This window comes from Trachinotus anak, unplaced genomic scaffold (assembly GCF_046630095.1).
Source record: "Trachinotus anak isolate AG129_WGS33_773 ecotype Australia unplaced genomic scaffold, CSIRO_AGI_Tana_v1 ptg000002l, whole genome shotgun sequence".
NCBI lineage: Eukaryota > Metazoa > Chordata > Actinopteri > Carangiformes > Carangidae > Trachinotus > Trachinotus anak.
In genome coordinates this window covers 438,721-453,468 of record NW_027273853.1, presented here as the reverse complement: position 1 = coordinate 453,468, position 14,748 = coordinate 438,721, and the positions used below count along the sequence as shown (strand labels likewise).

At 40.6% G+C, this 14,748-nt stretch overlaps 2 protein-coding genes across 4 annotated transcripts in view; both read left to right on the top strand.

Moving 5' to 3' along the window:
- Positions 1-14,748, top strand: part of LOC139627630 (anoctamin-1-like) — a 171,385-nt gene that overhangs the window by 39,162 nt on the left and 117,475 nt on the right. For all 3 annotated transcript variants that reach the window (XR_011692603.1, XM_071488573.1, XM_071488588.1), the window contains exons 4-6: positions 6,048-6,199; positions 8,984-9,038; positions 9,373-9,421. Coding sequence is in view for 2 of the 3 variants with exons in the window: in XM_071488573.1 (XP_071344674.1) it covers positions 6,048-6,199; positions 8,984-9,038; positions 9,373-9,421 (256 nt within the window). In the remaining variant the exon portion in view is untranslated. The remainder of the gene's footprint in view (positions 1-6,047; positions 6,200-8,983; positions 9,039-9,372; positions 9,422-14,748) is intronic.
- LOC139627645 (uncharacterized) overlaps positions 1-14,748 on the top strand; it is a 135,676-nt gene that overhangs the window by 53,920 nt on the left and 67,008 nt on the right. The gene's annotated exons all lie outside the window — the stretch shown is intronic.

The window sequence follows — 14,748 nt, the reverse complement described above, 5'->3', positions numbered from 1 at the left end:
GTGTCTCATTGAACACATCTTTCACTCCAAACAATACCTATTGCTGCTGCTTCCATCCTCACACAGTTATGTCCCGGGCCTTAGGATTTCCACAGCACCTGTCAAAAATTAAAAATGAATCACAACTATTAAAAACACCCACACTTGCAAGTATTCACCTAAAACTCATGTCACTCCAGACCAAACATCTGATTCCTCAGCCAGAGGTCACAGCTTATGCAAATCTCCAAAATATCTGAAATATTTCTTACCCTGATGTCACGTTTTCCAAAGCAAACAGGACTCCAAATATTAAATAATCCACAGACGTTATCCCAAATTCTGTTATGATCCTCACAATCATCTTCTTTCTTCCATTTGCAATGCGTGCAGTAAAGTTTTTTGCTAGCTTTTCCTTGACATGGACCAACTACACAAAAGCTGCCATACGTGGCAAAATCGAAAGATATACATGTATATAGTGTACCCACCAGGAACCAATGTAAGGCACAATAATTTACTTTTGGAACAATAAACTTTTTTGAAGCGATAACCGTGTATCCAGGAAACCGCTGGAGACTTGACTTTTTGTTTACTTTTTTTATACCACGTCATGATTGGCTGGCAAGAAAGGTGTTTTTGATTGGCCAGTGACGGGTCTACCTGCTCGGTACTGCACCTCTTTTAGTCAAGAAAAAAATGTCCAGAACACTACAAAATCAACAATATGAACCGATAATAGTGGCACTGTGGCAAATAAAAATATAAATGCATGGAGATTTTCAGTATTTCAGTCTAGTTTTGCCTTTGCATTTTACACATTATATATTTAGATACTATGCAAATAGCACTGAAGCCCTCTACTGGTCCTGCACTGCCATAACTTAAGCAGCCACTTTGTGACAGATATTGTTAATTAATAGGCAATCCCTAAAACTACTATTGGTAACTATAACCTTTAAACAGCACCTACTAAAACAGAGAAAAAAATCTAACTGAAGACCAGAATAGAAATTAGACATTAATTTTAAAAAAAGTATATAATCCCAAAGGAAAATTAGTGTTACAACAGCTACTTGACCTAAATCAAATACAAAAACAATGAGGTAGGTATAAGAAACTAATATAACTAAAGGCTTAATTGCATAGCAGTATAGATTAAATTAAATATGAAATAAAGATAAATAAAGCAGAGATTGGATATAGATTCATAACTATAACATAATATATACACTGTTCAGTGATGTTAAGTCAGGTGGATACTGCTAAAGTGGTAAGGTGCATGATTTTCCATGGATGTTAGAAACAACTGTGTATTGATACTTTTGATAATCACTAAAGAGTAACTAGTAGAACTGGGAAAGGGGAAAAATAGATACTAGTAACACAAAAAAGCATGATTGTGTTGCTATGTTCTGTACCTGGGCTTCTAAAACAGATATGATATTAACATCAAAATGTGTTTATTTTGTTCAATGTCCCTAAGAAACACAAAAAACATCCCAGATCTACACACATTTACACAACTATTAATGTTATAATAAAACACAATAAAAGCAGTAATTGTAAGAATGACAACATAACACAAGGTGTCTATGTTCATGATTCTATAATATGCTTTAAATCAGTAGTCAGGATGTAAGTACATAGTCTTTCATGCTATGGCTGTCAATAACAACTGGATACCTAAAAACAGTAAATTTGTGTTTACACGATAGGCAGACATGCATGCAACTGGTGGCCAGCAGTAAATTCCCAGAGGCTGACATCACTGAGGAGATAGGGCAGGAGACAGAGTTCCCACCCTGACAGTCAGTGTCAGCACTCAAACTGATGCATTTGAACAGGACAAAAAGGGGGGCAATAAGCAGTATGCTTGCACAGGCACTTTGACAGATGACAGACTTACCAAACGTGTGATAAACAATGACCATGCATACTGTAGTTCTTTTGAAGGCCTCTCCCTAGCTAGGGCATCATAATCGCCACAAGATTTCGATCTTAGCAGCAAGGGGTCTGAGGCAGAAAGTTTAATGGAAGAGAGTCAAGATAATGCCACTGATGATGATGATGATGATGATGAATTGAGTGCTGAGTGATCAGTGATGATGATCAAAGTTTAAATGATGTTGAGGATGAGAAACCAAATGGCTCACAGGACAGTAAAAATATTGTGTCGACAGAAGAATTGCTGAAGCTCTTTTGTGTGTGCCATTGGGAAGGTTGTGGCAAGTGTCTGATGAGGCCACCAGCAGTCCCCAAAAGTGGATTTGGTCTTAAGATTAAGACAGAAAGTATTGACGGTCATGATTATATGTGGCATTCTCAGCCTTTAGTTGGGGGAATAATGGAATGCAATGTTTCTGTGCCTGCTGCTGTATTCATCACTGGAAATGAGTGCAGTCCATTCTTGGAGAGTGTGACACCATTAGTCTCACTGCAATTACATTTGAGAGTCACAAAGACCACACTATTGAAAAAGACCACACAAGGAAAATTAATCTTACTGTGGCCCGTTCATTTCTTAAACAATTCATTCATACTGCATCTTGTAGATTCAGCCTCTGTGGTGGTACTCAAAGCAGTTCTGGATATCTGTGTTTCACAGGTGAGCATTTGTAACTTGGTGGAACTCCACCAACTTTTTCACTTGGTACAGCCATGATGATGTCTGGCTCATTTGGGTACTCATTGAATATACTGGAACAGCACAGTCCATGGTTACTGTAGGCATGTTCCCTGTTACTGACAAAAATGATGATGGTTGTTTTTCGCAACGGCTTCCTGTCATGGCAACATATTGTCAGTTCCCACTCCCTTACTTACTGCCTGAATACATTTTTCACTTCTACCTTAAAATTACAAATGCAGACAGACTCATGTTCCAGGACAGAATGGAGAGGTGAGCCACCACATTCATGATGATGTTTCTGTATGGCTTTGTTTTCTTCAACCCTTTTGGCAAGCTCAGGCTTTAGCAGACTGAAACAGGTTTGAATCTTGCGTTTCACCAATATCTCAGATGTGTTCCAACCAGTCACTCTGTTGTGTGGACTGCGGTTCATGAGGAGAAAATATGGTAGATGATGGCTGAGTGGTAATTGGTCTTTACATCTGTCATCAGAGCTTTCAGGATTTATACTGATCTACCTGCTGCCCCATTTGATGCAGTGGGTTTGATTCCATTTCTTTCCAGGAACTGAATAACACCTTGGAGACCAGTTGCAGGATGTTGTCTGATACCAACTCAGGCAGTCCATATTAAACACGCTCTGCAGTACTTCTGTGGTGTTGTGAGAGGTGGCTGAGGTCATCAGAAATACTTCCAACCACTCTACATGGCTGACCCCTTTCAATGGGATGAGGTAGAGTGGGTCCTCCACTAGTTGGAAGGTCAGTGGTTCTATTCCCAGCTCCTCCAGTCTGCATTTCGAACTGTCCTTGCCCCGTGCCCACACAAATTGGCCCTGATGTATTATCATGTGTGAATGTGTGTTTACTTTTCAAGACCTCCATCATCATACCTGTGCCAAAGAAACCAGCTCCATCCTGCTTCAGTGACTATCGCCCTGTGGCACTGACCCCCATCATTATGAAGTGCTTTGAACGGCTGGTCATGTCTCACATCAAATCAAACCTCCCCCCCACCCTGGACCCCTTTCAGTTCGCATACAGAGCAAAACGTTCCACAGAAGACACAATCTGCTCTGCTCTCCACCCAGCCCTCACCCACCTGGAAAAAGCAGACTCATACGTGAGAATGCTCTTCATAGATTTTAGTTCGGCCTTCAACACGATAATCCCACAACAACTCATCTGCAAACTGGACCAGCTGGGGCTCAACACCTCACTTTGCAACTGGATCCTGGACTTCCTCAGTGAGAGGCCACAAGCAGTACGAGTCGGCAACAACACCTTGGACAGCATCACACTCAGCACAGGGGCCCCACAAGGCTGTGTGCTCAGTCCCCTGCTCTTCACCCTGCTGACTCACGACTGCACACCAACCTACAGCACCAATCACATGGTGAAGTTTGTGGACGACACAACTCTGGTGGGTCTCATCACCAAGAACGACGAGACCCACTACAGGAAGGAGGTCAACCTTCTGACCACGTGGTGCAGGGACAACAACCTCCTACTGAATGTCAGCAAAACAAAGGAGATTGTGGTGGACTTCAGGAAGAGCCACACTGAACACCCACCACTGACCATCGATGGTGCTGCTGTGGAGAGAGTGGGCAGCACCAAATTCCTGGGGGTGCACATCAGTGAGGACCTCTCCTGGGCCACCAACTCTGCATCACTGGCAAGGAAAGCCCAGCGGCGCCTCTACTTCCTCCGCAAGCTGAAGAAAGCGAAAGCTCCCATACCCATCCTGAACACATTCTACAGGGGCACCATTGAAAGCATTCTGTCCAGCTGCATCACTGTGTGGGACGGTGGCTGCACTGATTACAGCAGGAAGTCACTGCAACGCATAGTGAACACAGCTGGCAGGATCATTGGTGCCACACTCCCTTCCTTGGAAGACATCTATACCACCCGCCTCACCCGGAAAGCCATCTCGATGGCGAGCGACACCAACCACCCTGCATACAGACTGTTCAGCCTCCTACCCTCTGGAAGAAGGTATAGGAGCCTTCGCTGCCGCACCACCAGACTCAGCAACAGCCTCATACACCAAGCTATCAGGAAGCTAAACTCTCTCCCCTCACCCCCCCCAGCCATACCCCCCAGACTGACAGGAAGCTGACCCCCCCCGAAAGGAAAAATCACTCAGGACTCTGTCCCCTGCACTTACGTTACCTGTATTCTGTTTATATGACCACTTACCACACGAACTGAAACTGGCTGCTATCCACTTTCTACTTGCACTATTAATGTCAAATTGCTGCCTTTACTGAATCATCTTTGCACTACAATAACCTAACTTGCACAGAAACTCCTGCTGCTACTCCCAGTTATACGTATCTCATTTAGTTATTTTATTTATCTCTTTAGTATTAGGAAACGTCCTATTTTATGTAGAATTGAATGTATACTTAGCATCAGGAAATGTCTTGTCTTGTCTTATCTGTCGTGCCTGTGCAGTGTGCACTTTATATGTTCCACCGCGGGAGAGTGGGAAACGTCCTTTCAATTCCTTTGTATGTCTTAACATGTGAAGAAATTGACAATAAAGCTACTTTGACTTTGACTTTGACTTATGGAGAAAAGGGTCTTTGGCACACACTGGCAGTTTTTCTGCATTTGAGTGGTCCTCCTTCAGCTGTGCTGTAATTACAGGCTTGTGGTAGGTGTGACAGAGCATTCATGTTTGCATCATCAGCTGACTTCATGCAAATGTTCTAATTGTATGATATAATTTATGTCCATATGGAATTGTGACCAAGCTTTATTAAACTCTGAACTGATTTTTTGATTTTGTCCAATCACAAACGAGAAATGTTGTTCGTACCTTTTCTGTTATGTGAAATGCTGTTGTGTTTTCTGTTTTGTTGTGTTTTGTAAAATGATAAGTAGTAGTAACAAGTCACATTTACTCAATACTTCAGTAAAAATTGAGTAAATTGTGAATTCCAGTCTTCAAACAGTGATTATCTGAGTTATTGTAGCCTTTCTGTCAGCTCCAACCCGTCTGTCTAGTCTCCTCTGACCGCTCTTATCAACTAGGTGTTTCCATCCACAGTACTGCTGCTCACTGGATGGTTTTAGTTTTTGGCTCCATTCTGAGTAAAAACTCAAGAGACAGTTGTGTGTGAAAATCCAAGACATCAGCACTCACACCATACTCAAACCAGCCTGTCTGATGCCAACAATCATGTCACGGTCAACGTCACTGAGATCACATTTTTCCTCGTTCTGATGTTTGATGTAAATATTATTTGAAACTCCTGACCTGTATCTGCATGATGTTATGCACTGCACTGCTACCACATGATTAGATAATTGCATGACTAGGCAGACATAGAGGTGATCCTAATAGAGTGCACTGTGAATATATAACGTAGTCTTAATTTTGTGTGTGTGTGTGTGTGTGTGTGTGTGTGTGTGTGGAGTTCTAGGTTTATGAAGTCAAGAAGTCGAGTGGTGTTGTCGGGAAGATCAGTTCTCTGGTTAGTAGAGTTCTGGAGCCTCTCCACCCTCATGTTGAAGAACATCAACCAAAGAACATCAAACATCTGTCGCACACTTTCTCCAGGGAAAAACAACACCTGTAAGTACACCTTTTAACTTGTACGCTTAGATGGGAAAAAGGTGGACCTTTGTGGCCTTGTAACATGATTGTCAAGTAATGAAATAGACTAAAAGTGTTGCCAGATAGGTGTTTCATAGGGGACACTCTCAGTCAGTAGGGTTTCTTATGGAAAAATATGTTTTGAATTAACCTAGAAAGCAAAGCCATGATTCAGATGTTTCATAAAATAAATCAGCATTAATGTGATTAGACTAAGTTAAGGTTGGTTTAAGAACTAAGGGAAGGGAGGTATTCATAAACCCTGTAGTCAGAAATGGACAACATATTTTACAAATCATGTCTTCAGAGCAGGTGGGGCTAGCTTACTGAGAAAACACATGTAGCACTCCACAGGTAATGTGAAAATCAGCAAAACTAACTATTCTAATTTGCATTCTCTTTCTATATGGGCCATTCATAAACACTAATCCTCCTGCATCCACAGTGGCTGCACAAAGTATTCAGAACCATTCAATTTTTTGCACACTCAATTGTTTTCAATTTAATTTTAGATAGATACAATTGCCATTTTTGCCCACCAATCTAAACTCAATAACCAATTATGACAAAGTGAAAACTTATTTTTCTTCAGACCATTTGCTCTGGCACCCTGTTTACTTTGATTATCCTTGAGATGTGTCTCACCATCTGTGGAAAATTGGATTGATTGGATGTAGTTAAAAAGGCACACAGCTATGCATAATTCAATTCCATTCAATTTTATTTGTATAGTGCAAAATCATAATATACATTATCTCAAGGCACTTTACAGGGTAAGGTCGAGACCTTACTTTGTTATAGAGAAAAACCCAACAGATCCCACAAAGAGCAGCGCTTGGCGACGGGGGGAGGAAAAACTCCTTTTTAACAGGAAGAAACCTCTAACAGAACTGGGCTCAGGGCGGGCGGCCGTCTGCCTCGACCGGTTGGGTTTAGGAGGAGAAAAAGTGGGGGTGGGGGGAGGAGAGAGGAGAAAAGAGAGAGAGAGAGAGACCAGGAGCAGCTGTAGAGTTAATGATGTTATCAATAATAATGATAGATAACAGTGGTTAATAGTAATGATGAGTAGTGGTGGATCTGGATCCTGCTGCTCCAGAGGCAGAGATACCTGCAGAATGAGGACAGAGAGAGGGAGAGAGGAGAAGCACAAACTACGGGAGAGAAAAAAAAAGTAGCCGAGAGAGAGAGAGAGAGGAGTGACTTTGAAGAAAACACAGTTTGGGTCAGGCAAATTGATGGTGGCACTGCTTAAGCCCTAAGTTACCATGATCTGACTTGTTGGTACCCCCTTAATGAAACTGGTCATGAAAACAGTCAAACATTGCAGTTTCCATATTCAAGTAGGAAAAGATGTATTGTTGCTCACCGTTAAGTAATTGCGGTCTCAGCTAAGGTCAGATTTTCATCATTCATGTTTGTGTCTTTGGATGATAATGTTATGAAAGTTTGACAGAAGAATATTTCATTAAGTAATGCTTTCTTCGACAATCCTTGACAAGTTTGATCATCAGTTGGATGTTTAGTATAGAAATTCCACCTTCTCAAATCTGAGGATGTATTTGCTTTACTGTGTTTCTTATAAGGTAAATAATTTGACTGATGATAACTTTGTGCTATGACACTGTTATGATATTTCACATTACTTTTGACTGTTCATAGACTGAGTAATAATTGATGAATACTTCTTTTATCACATCTTCATTTCTAAGAATTGTATTTTCATTCTATTTGACATTTGACTTGATGACCAAAATGAAAAAAACAAACACTTCTTTCTTCAGAACTGATCTACTTCAGAAAAAAAGTTAATACATCATACGTAATACTGTAATACTTTTTTTGGGGGGCTAATCGGTTAAAGAAAATAACGATTCCAAATTATTGGAAAATTCTGAATTTTGTGCCTGATAATCAGCCTTGCCCAATAATGAGCCAATTCCTTGGGGTTCCAAATATGTTCTTTACAAATGTGTTTAAATGGTATTATATTATTGTAAACACTTGCTATGTGAGTGTAACACATTTTTAAATTCTCTATGTAAAATGCACAGTATAGACAGACAAATTTCAGTTTTGCTGTCAAGTTTGTTTCCATCAGATGTGCCGTAGGCAACATGCAGAAACTCTTCTGGATAACAGATCTAACCTAAACTTTTACAACAAACAGGAAATATGTTGAGGATTAAGTGAGTTAACCTATGGACTACAACTTGACCCTTTTTTAGCCACTGTTTATTGACATTTTGAAAATTACGTGAACTGAATTAAGTTCCTGTTTATTATGTACCACTGGATGTACATTGATGACAACTATCAGTGGATTACTAACTAAGGAGCTTCTTTTTTTTCTGATTTCTTAGCAGATTTATTGATATTTATTTGCAGTGGTGTTATCTTGTCTGTGTATTCAGGTTTTAATGAATTATGACTCAGATTGTAGACACAAAAATGAACACTGAGGTGAGTTTCAAATGTTTTTCATACAAAATATGAGTTTTGGATATTGATATTTGATAACTTGTTAAATAATCTTATTCATCAGATTTGTTTTGGAGATCAGTTTGATTAATATGCCAGTTTGATACGATATTTGAATAGATGTAACCAATAATATAAGACATGAGGAGTTCTCAGTCCCTTTTATTTTGTTAAAGTAGCTCTCAAAGGAAAAAAGCTTGGAGACCTCTGTGCTACAGCATGGGGTCTGAACAGAACCAACAAACAGTAACAGGTGTGTGTGCTCTTGTGTTTGTGAATTAACAGGTTTGACCTCTCAGACAAAGACTACTTCTTTGATAGCAAAACCAGGAGTTCAATAGTAAGTCCACTGTGACATATCCACAAACACCAACATGTCCAATGAGGGAAGGGATTATTGTCCATTCTATTCCAACATGCGTCATCATTTATTACATATCAGTCAACCAACAAATGCATGCACAAAACTGAGACAATTGATAGTACAGTATTGTCTAGGGGTTTGTTCAGTCTATAGACATTCTATACCCTAGGTATTCTTTTACACTGGGAATTAAGTTGCTTTATTACAGCTTGACTACATTGCTGATTATTAGAAATAACATCTAAATAATTATTTTCTTAAACTGCACTGTGAATTAAAATGATTTCTTGTGTTTTTCATTCCCATTCAGGTGTTTGAAGTACTAAAAAGAACAAAGTGCAAGGCAAAGTACAGCATGGGTGAGTCTGGATCTCACTGCTTGACCAAACAAAATGAGATTAACTTCTACAAATGTGTTTCAGTTATTCAAAACCGGACTACGCGTACAGTGCTTACCAATTATGATCCAGGTCGCTGGTATCTGCTGATATTTTGGGTTAGCCTTGAACTTGCCCTGACACAGCCCATCAGCTCTTTCATTTCCTCATAGTCCTGCTAAATTACTAAGAGCTTATTCATTGGCTCTAATTACACTGTGTTAGGCAGCTAATGAAACAGGGGGCTCCAGTGTGCCATTATGTCACCTGGTGTGGTGGAGTGAATGGTTTAGTGAATCCAGACAAATGAGCAGGAAATGGGAGGTCTTCAGTTTTGTTACACACTAAACAGTCTAAGAGAATTCAGAGGTCTACAGGCTCCACTGTTAGATTTAGTCTTAGTCCTTAGATCAAAGGCCCATCTCAACCTTTTTTATTAGGGGTCCAAGCCCCCGGTGGGCTGGGGGATGTGGATACAAGGCACTGCGTCTCCCAGTACCAGCAGTGCTGGGAACTCTATTGTAATTGTTCCGATTTTTCTTCTTCTTCTTCTCTTTTTTCTTCTTTATCTTTATATTTCCACCACTAACCCTAACCCTAGTGGTTGCACAATTCAATTCAATTCAATTCAATTCAATTCAATTTTATTTGTATAGCGCCAAATCATAATATACATTATCTCAAGGCACTTTACAGGGCAAGGTCAAGACCTTACTTTGTTACAGAGAAAAACCCAACAGTTCCCACAAAGAGCAGCGCTTGGTGACAGGGGGGAGGAAAAACTCCCTATTAACAGGAAGAAACCTCCAACAGAACTGGGCTCAGGGTGGGGGGGTCTGCCTCGACTGGTTGGGTTTAGGAGGAGATAAAAAAGCGGGGGGGTGGGGGGAGGAGAGAGGAGAAAAGAGAGAGAGAAAGACCAGGAACAGCTGTATAGGTAATGGTGTTATCAATAATGATGACAGATAACAGTGGTTAATAGTAATGATGAGTAGTGGTGGAACTGGATCCTGCTGCTCCAGAGGCAGAGATACCTGCAGAATGAGGACAGAGAGAGGGAGAGAGAGGAGAAGCACAAACTACGGGAGAGAAAAAAAATACAAAGTTAATGGCATAAAGTAATCGAGAGAGAGAGAAAGAGAGAGAGAGAGCGCCAAGTGAATCATGGGAATCCCCCAGCAGTCTAGCTCTATAGCAGCATAAGGGATGGGTCAGGACATACCCGAGCCAGCCTTAATTATAAGCTTTACTAAACAGGACAGTTTTAAGCCTGATCTTAAAGGTAGAGAGGTTGTCTGCCTCTTGAACCCACACTGGGAGCTGGTTCCACAGGAGAGGAGCCTGATAGCTGAAGGCCCTGCCCCCCATTCTACTCTTACAAACTCTGGGAACCACAAGTAGACCTGCATTTAGAGAGTGAAGTGTCCTATTGGGAAAATAGGGAAGTATAAGCTCTCCAAGGTACGATGGTGCCTGACCATTAATGGCTTTGTAGGTGAGGAGGAGGATTTTAAATTCTATCCTGGATTTTACAGGGAGCCAATGCAGAGAAGTTAACGCAGGAGAGATGGGATCTTGTTTCCTAGTTCCTGTCAGTACTTGTGCTGCTGCATTTTGAATCAATTGGAGGCTTTTTACTGCATTTTTGGGACATCCTGACAATAAAGAATTACAGTAGTCCAGTCTTGAGGTAACAAATGCATGAACTAGCTTTTCAGCATCCTTTAGACACAGAATGGGTCTGATTTTAGCAATATTGCGCAGGTGGAGGAAGGCTGTCCTTGAGACTTGCTTTATATGTGAAGTAAAGGACAAGTCCTGGTCAAAAATGACACCAAGGTTTCTGACTGTAGCACTGGAGGCCAAGGTAATGTGATCCAGAGTCAATATATTATCACATAGTGTATCTCTGAGGTGTTTTGGGCCAATTACAATAACTTCAGTTTTGTCTGAATTTAAGAGTAAGAGATTACTGGTCATCCAGGTTTTTATGTCCTTAAGACACACCTAAAGCCTGGCTACCTGGTTAGTTTCACCTGGCTTCATGGATAAGTACAGCTGGGTGTCATCTGCGTTACAATGGAAATTTATCTGGTGCCTCCAAATAATGTTTCCTAGAGGAAGCATATATAGAGTGAAATGTATTGGTCCTAGCACAGAGCCTTGTGGAACTCCATGACTGACTGTAGTGATGATAGAAGAGTCATTATTAACATGAACAAACTGGAGTCTATCTGACAGATATGACTTAAACCAGCTTAGTGCGGTTCCTTTAATGCCGACCATATGTTCTAGTCTCTGTAATAAAATCTTATGATCAATGGTGTCAAATGCAGCACTAAGATCTAGCAGGACAAGTATAGACACAAGTATATTGTCTGAGGCTATGAGGAGATCATAGGTAACCTTAACCAGAGCTGTTTCTGTGCTGTGATGGATCTAAAACCTGACTGAAAATCTTCAAACAAACCATTCCTGTGCAGATAATCACATAACTGGTTTGCAACGACCTTCTCAAGGATTTTGGAAATAAAGGGGAGATTGGATATAGGTCTATAATTGGCTAAAACATCTGGATCAAGAGTAGGCTTTTTAAGTAGAGGTTTAATTACTGCAAATTTAAAAGCCTGCAGTACATAACTAGTTGATAAAGATAAGTTAATCAGACTTGATATAGAGGTGTCGATTAAAGGAAAAACTTCTTTGAACAGACTTGTTGGAACAGGGTCTAGAAGACAAGTCGATGGTTTAGATGAGGAAACTGTTGAAGCAAGTTCAGAGACATGTACAGGAGAAAAACAGTCAAAATATAAGCCAGTTACAGTGGACTCTGAGGCTGCTAAACTGGACAGTACATCTGAGCCAGCTGTGGGGAGGAGATGGTGAATTTTTTCTCTAACAGAGACAATTTTATTTGTAAAGAAGCTCATAAAGTCATTACAGCTGAGGGCTAAAGGAATAGATGGATCAACAGAGCTGTGGCTGTCTGTCAGCCTGGCTACAGTGCTGAACAGAAACCTGGGATTGTTCTTGTTTTCTTCTATCAATGATGAATAATAGGATGTTCTGGCTTTACGGAGGCTTTTTTTATACGCCAATAGGCTGTCTTTCCAAGCCTTTAGAGATTCTTCCAGGTTAGTAGAACGCCACCTTCTTTCTAGCTTCTGACAACTGGCTAACTGGAGAAGCTAAAGATGTGGTTTCCATTGTGCGGAGCTGGGATTCCAAATCATTGAGCCTCGCCTCCATAACTGCGAACAAACTACATTTATTACATGTACCATTACCGCCAAAGGAGGCAGAGGAGTAACTAAACATGAAGCAGGCTGAGCAAGAGAGAGCAGGAGAATGAGAGGGAGAGAGAGAAGCCATCGCTAACTGCTAAGCTAAAGTGGTAAACAGAGCTAGAGTGTGAACAGCTGTGTTTTAATGAGAATCTCACTAGTTCGACAGTACAACAGATAATTAGCGCTTGTATACAAAAATACAACTAGGATCAGCTGAATTCAAACAGACACAACACCACCAACAACCGGAAGTGAAACAATACGCCCAATATGCTTACTGCGGCACGTCGCATGTCTAAACTGTTGAAGGTAGGGTGGTGCTTTTCACAGGGTAGGTACAGGGCCTGGCACATAACCCAGACGCAGAAAATGACACACACCTGCCAGTAGGGGGTGCTACTATCAAGTTAAACATGTTTTGGCCCGTAACTCCCAAAGTGTATGTCGCACATTCAAATACCTTATATCCTCAGGTTCCCTGAATTGAGCTGAATCTCATGAGCTAGTGACCAATCTGCTTCCAACTTGGAATGTATAACCTTCAGAACTACCTGATCTAAAGTTATAAAAACAGTTATGTTATTTCAAGAATTCCGCACGTTATTGGCAAACAAAATTTTATTGCTAGCTATCAAAATACTTATTGTCACAAATCTTCCCCAAACAAAGTCCTATTGGCACCAAATTTTAGAAATGTGATTGACATGGAAGTGTGAGGATAGGGACCTCATTTCGTAAACCTTGGCCACTAGGGGGCGCTACAAATGTTGAAAGTTTATATCTCAGAAATGGCTACAGCAATTTCTATGAAATTTGGTGGGTAGGTTCTAAGACCATTCCTGAGGCCATGCACCAAAGGGGATTATGATTGGTCAAAGTGGGCAGGGCTTATTCTAGGACAAAATCCAAACTTTTAATTCACCTGAAATATAATCTAAGGGCCATGAAATCATAGGGTACCTGTAGACTGTTACAGAGATGTTACATAACAAAAATTACATCTGTGTGCTGCCAGGAGGTGCCATAATCAAGGTAAACGGATTTTGCCTTATAACTCCCACATTTTTGGTGGTACGTTCAAAAAACTTATATCATTCGATTACCTTAATGTGTCTTAATCATATGACATAGGCCACACCCAATTGCTCCATTTTTTTTTTTTCACCAAGTCACTACATATGCGAAACTTACTTTTTCAAATTCCTCCTACACATAACATCTCGACACGTGCCTGACAAGTTATCAAAATAATTTTTGCACTATAAAAGATTCCCAAGTTATGAGCAAACTAAATTTTTATGTATCTACAGTGCCTTGAAAAAGTATTCATACCCCTTGAATTTTTTCACATTTTGTGACCTTACAGTCACAAACTTTAATGTAATTTGTTGAGATTTTATCTGATAAACCAACACGAAGTAGCACATAATTGTGAAGTGGAATGAAAATGATATATGGTTTTCAAAATTTTAAGCAAATATAAATCTGAAAAGTGTGGTGTGCATATGTATTCAGCCCCCTGTACTCTGATGAATACAAATACAATGTAAATACAATCCAGTGCAATCAATTGCCTTCAGAAGTCACCTAATTAGTAAATAGAGTCCACCTGTGTGTAATTTACTCTCAGTGTAAATACACCTGTTCTGTGAAGGCCTCAGTGGTTTGTTAGAGAACACTAGTGAACAACAGCATCATGAAGACCAAGGAACTCACCAGACAGGTCAGGGATAAAGTTGTGGAGAAGTTTAAAGTGGGGTTAGGTTATAAAAAAATATCCCAAGCTTTGAACATCTCAAGGAGCACCGTTCAATCCATCATCCAAAAATGGAAAAAGTATGGCACAACTGCAAACCTACCAAGACATGGTCGTCCACCTAAACTGACAGAGCGAGCGAGGAGAGCAGTGGTCAGAGAAGCAGCCAAGAGGCCCATGGTCACTTTGGAGGAGCTGCAGAAATCCACAGCTCAGGTGGGAGAATCTGTCCACAGGACAACTATAAGTCGTGCACTTCACAAATC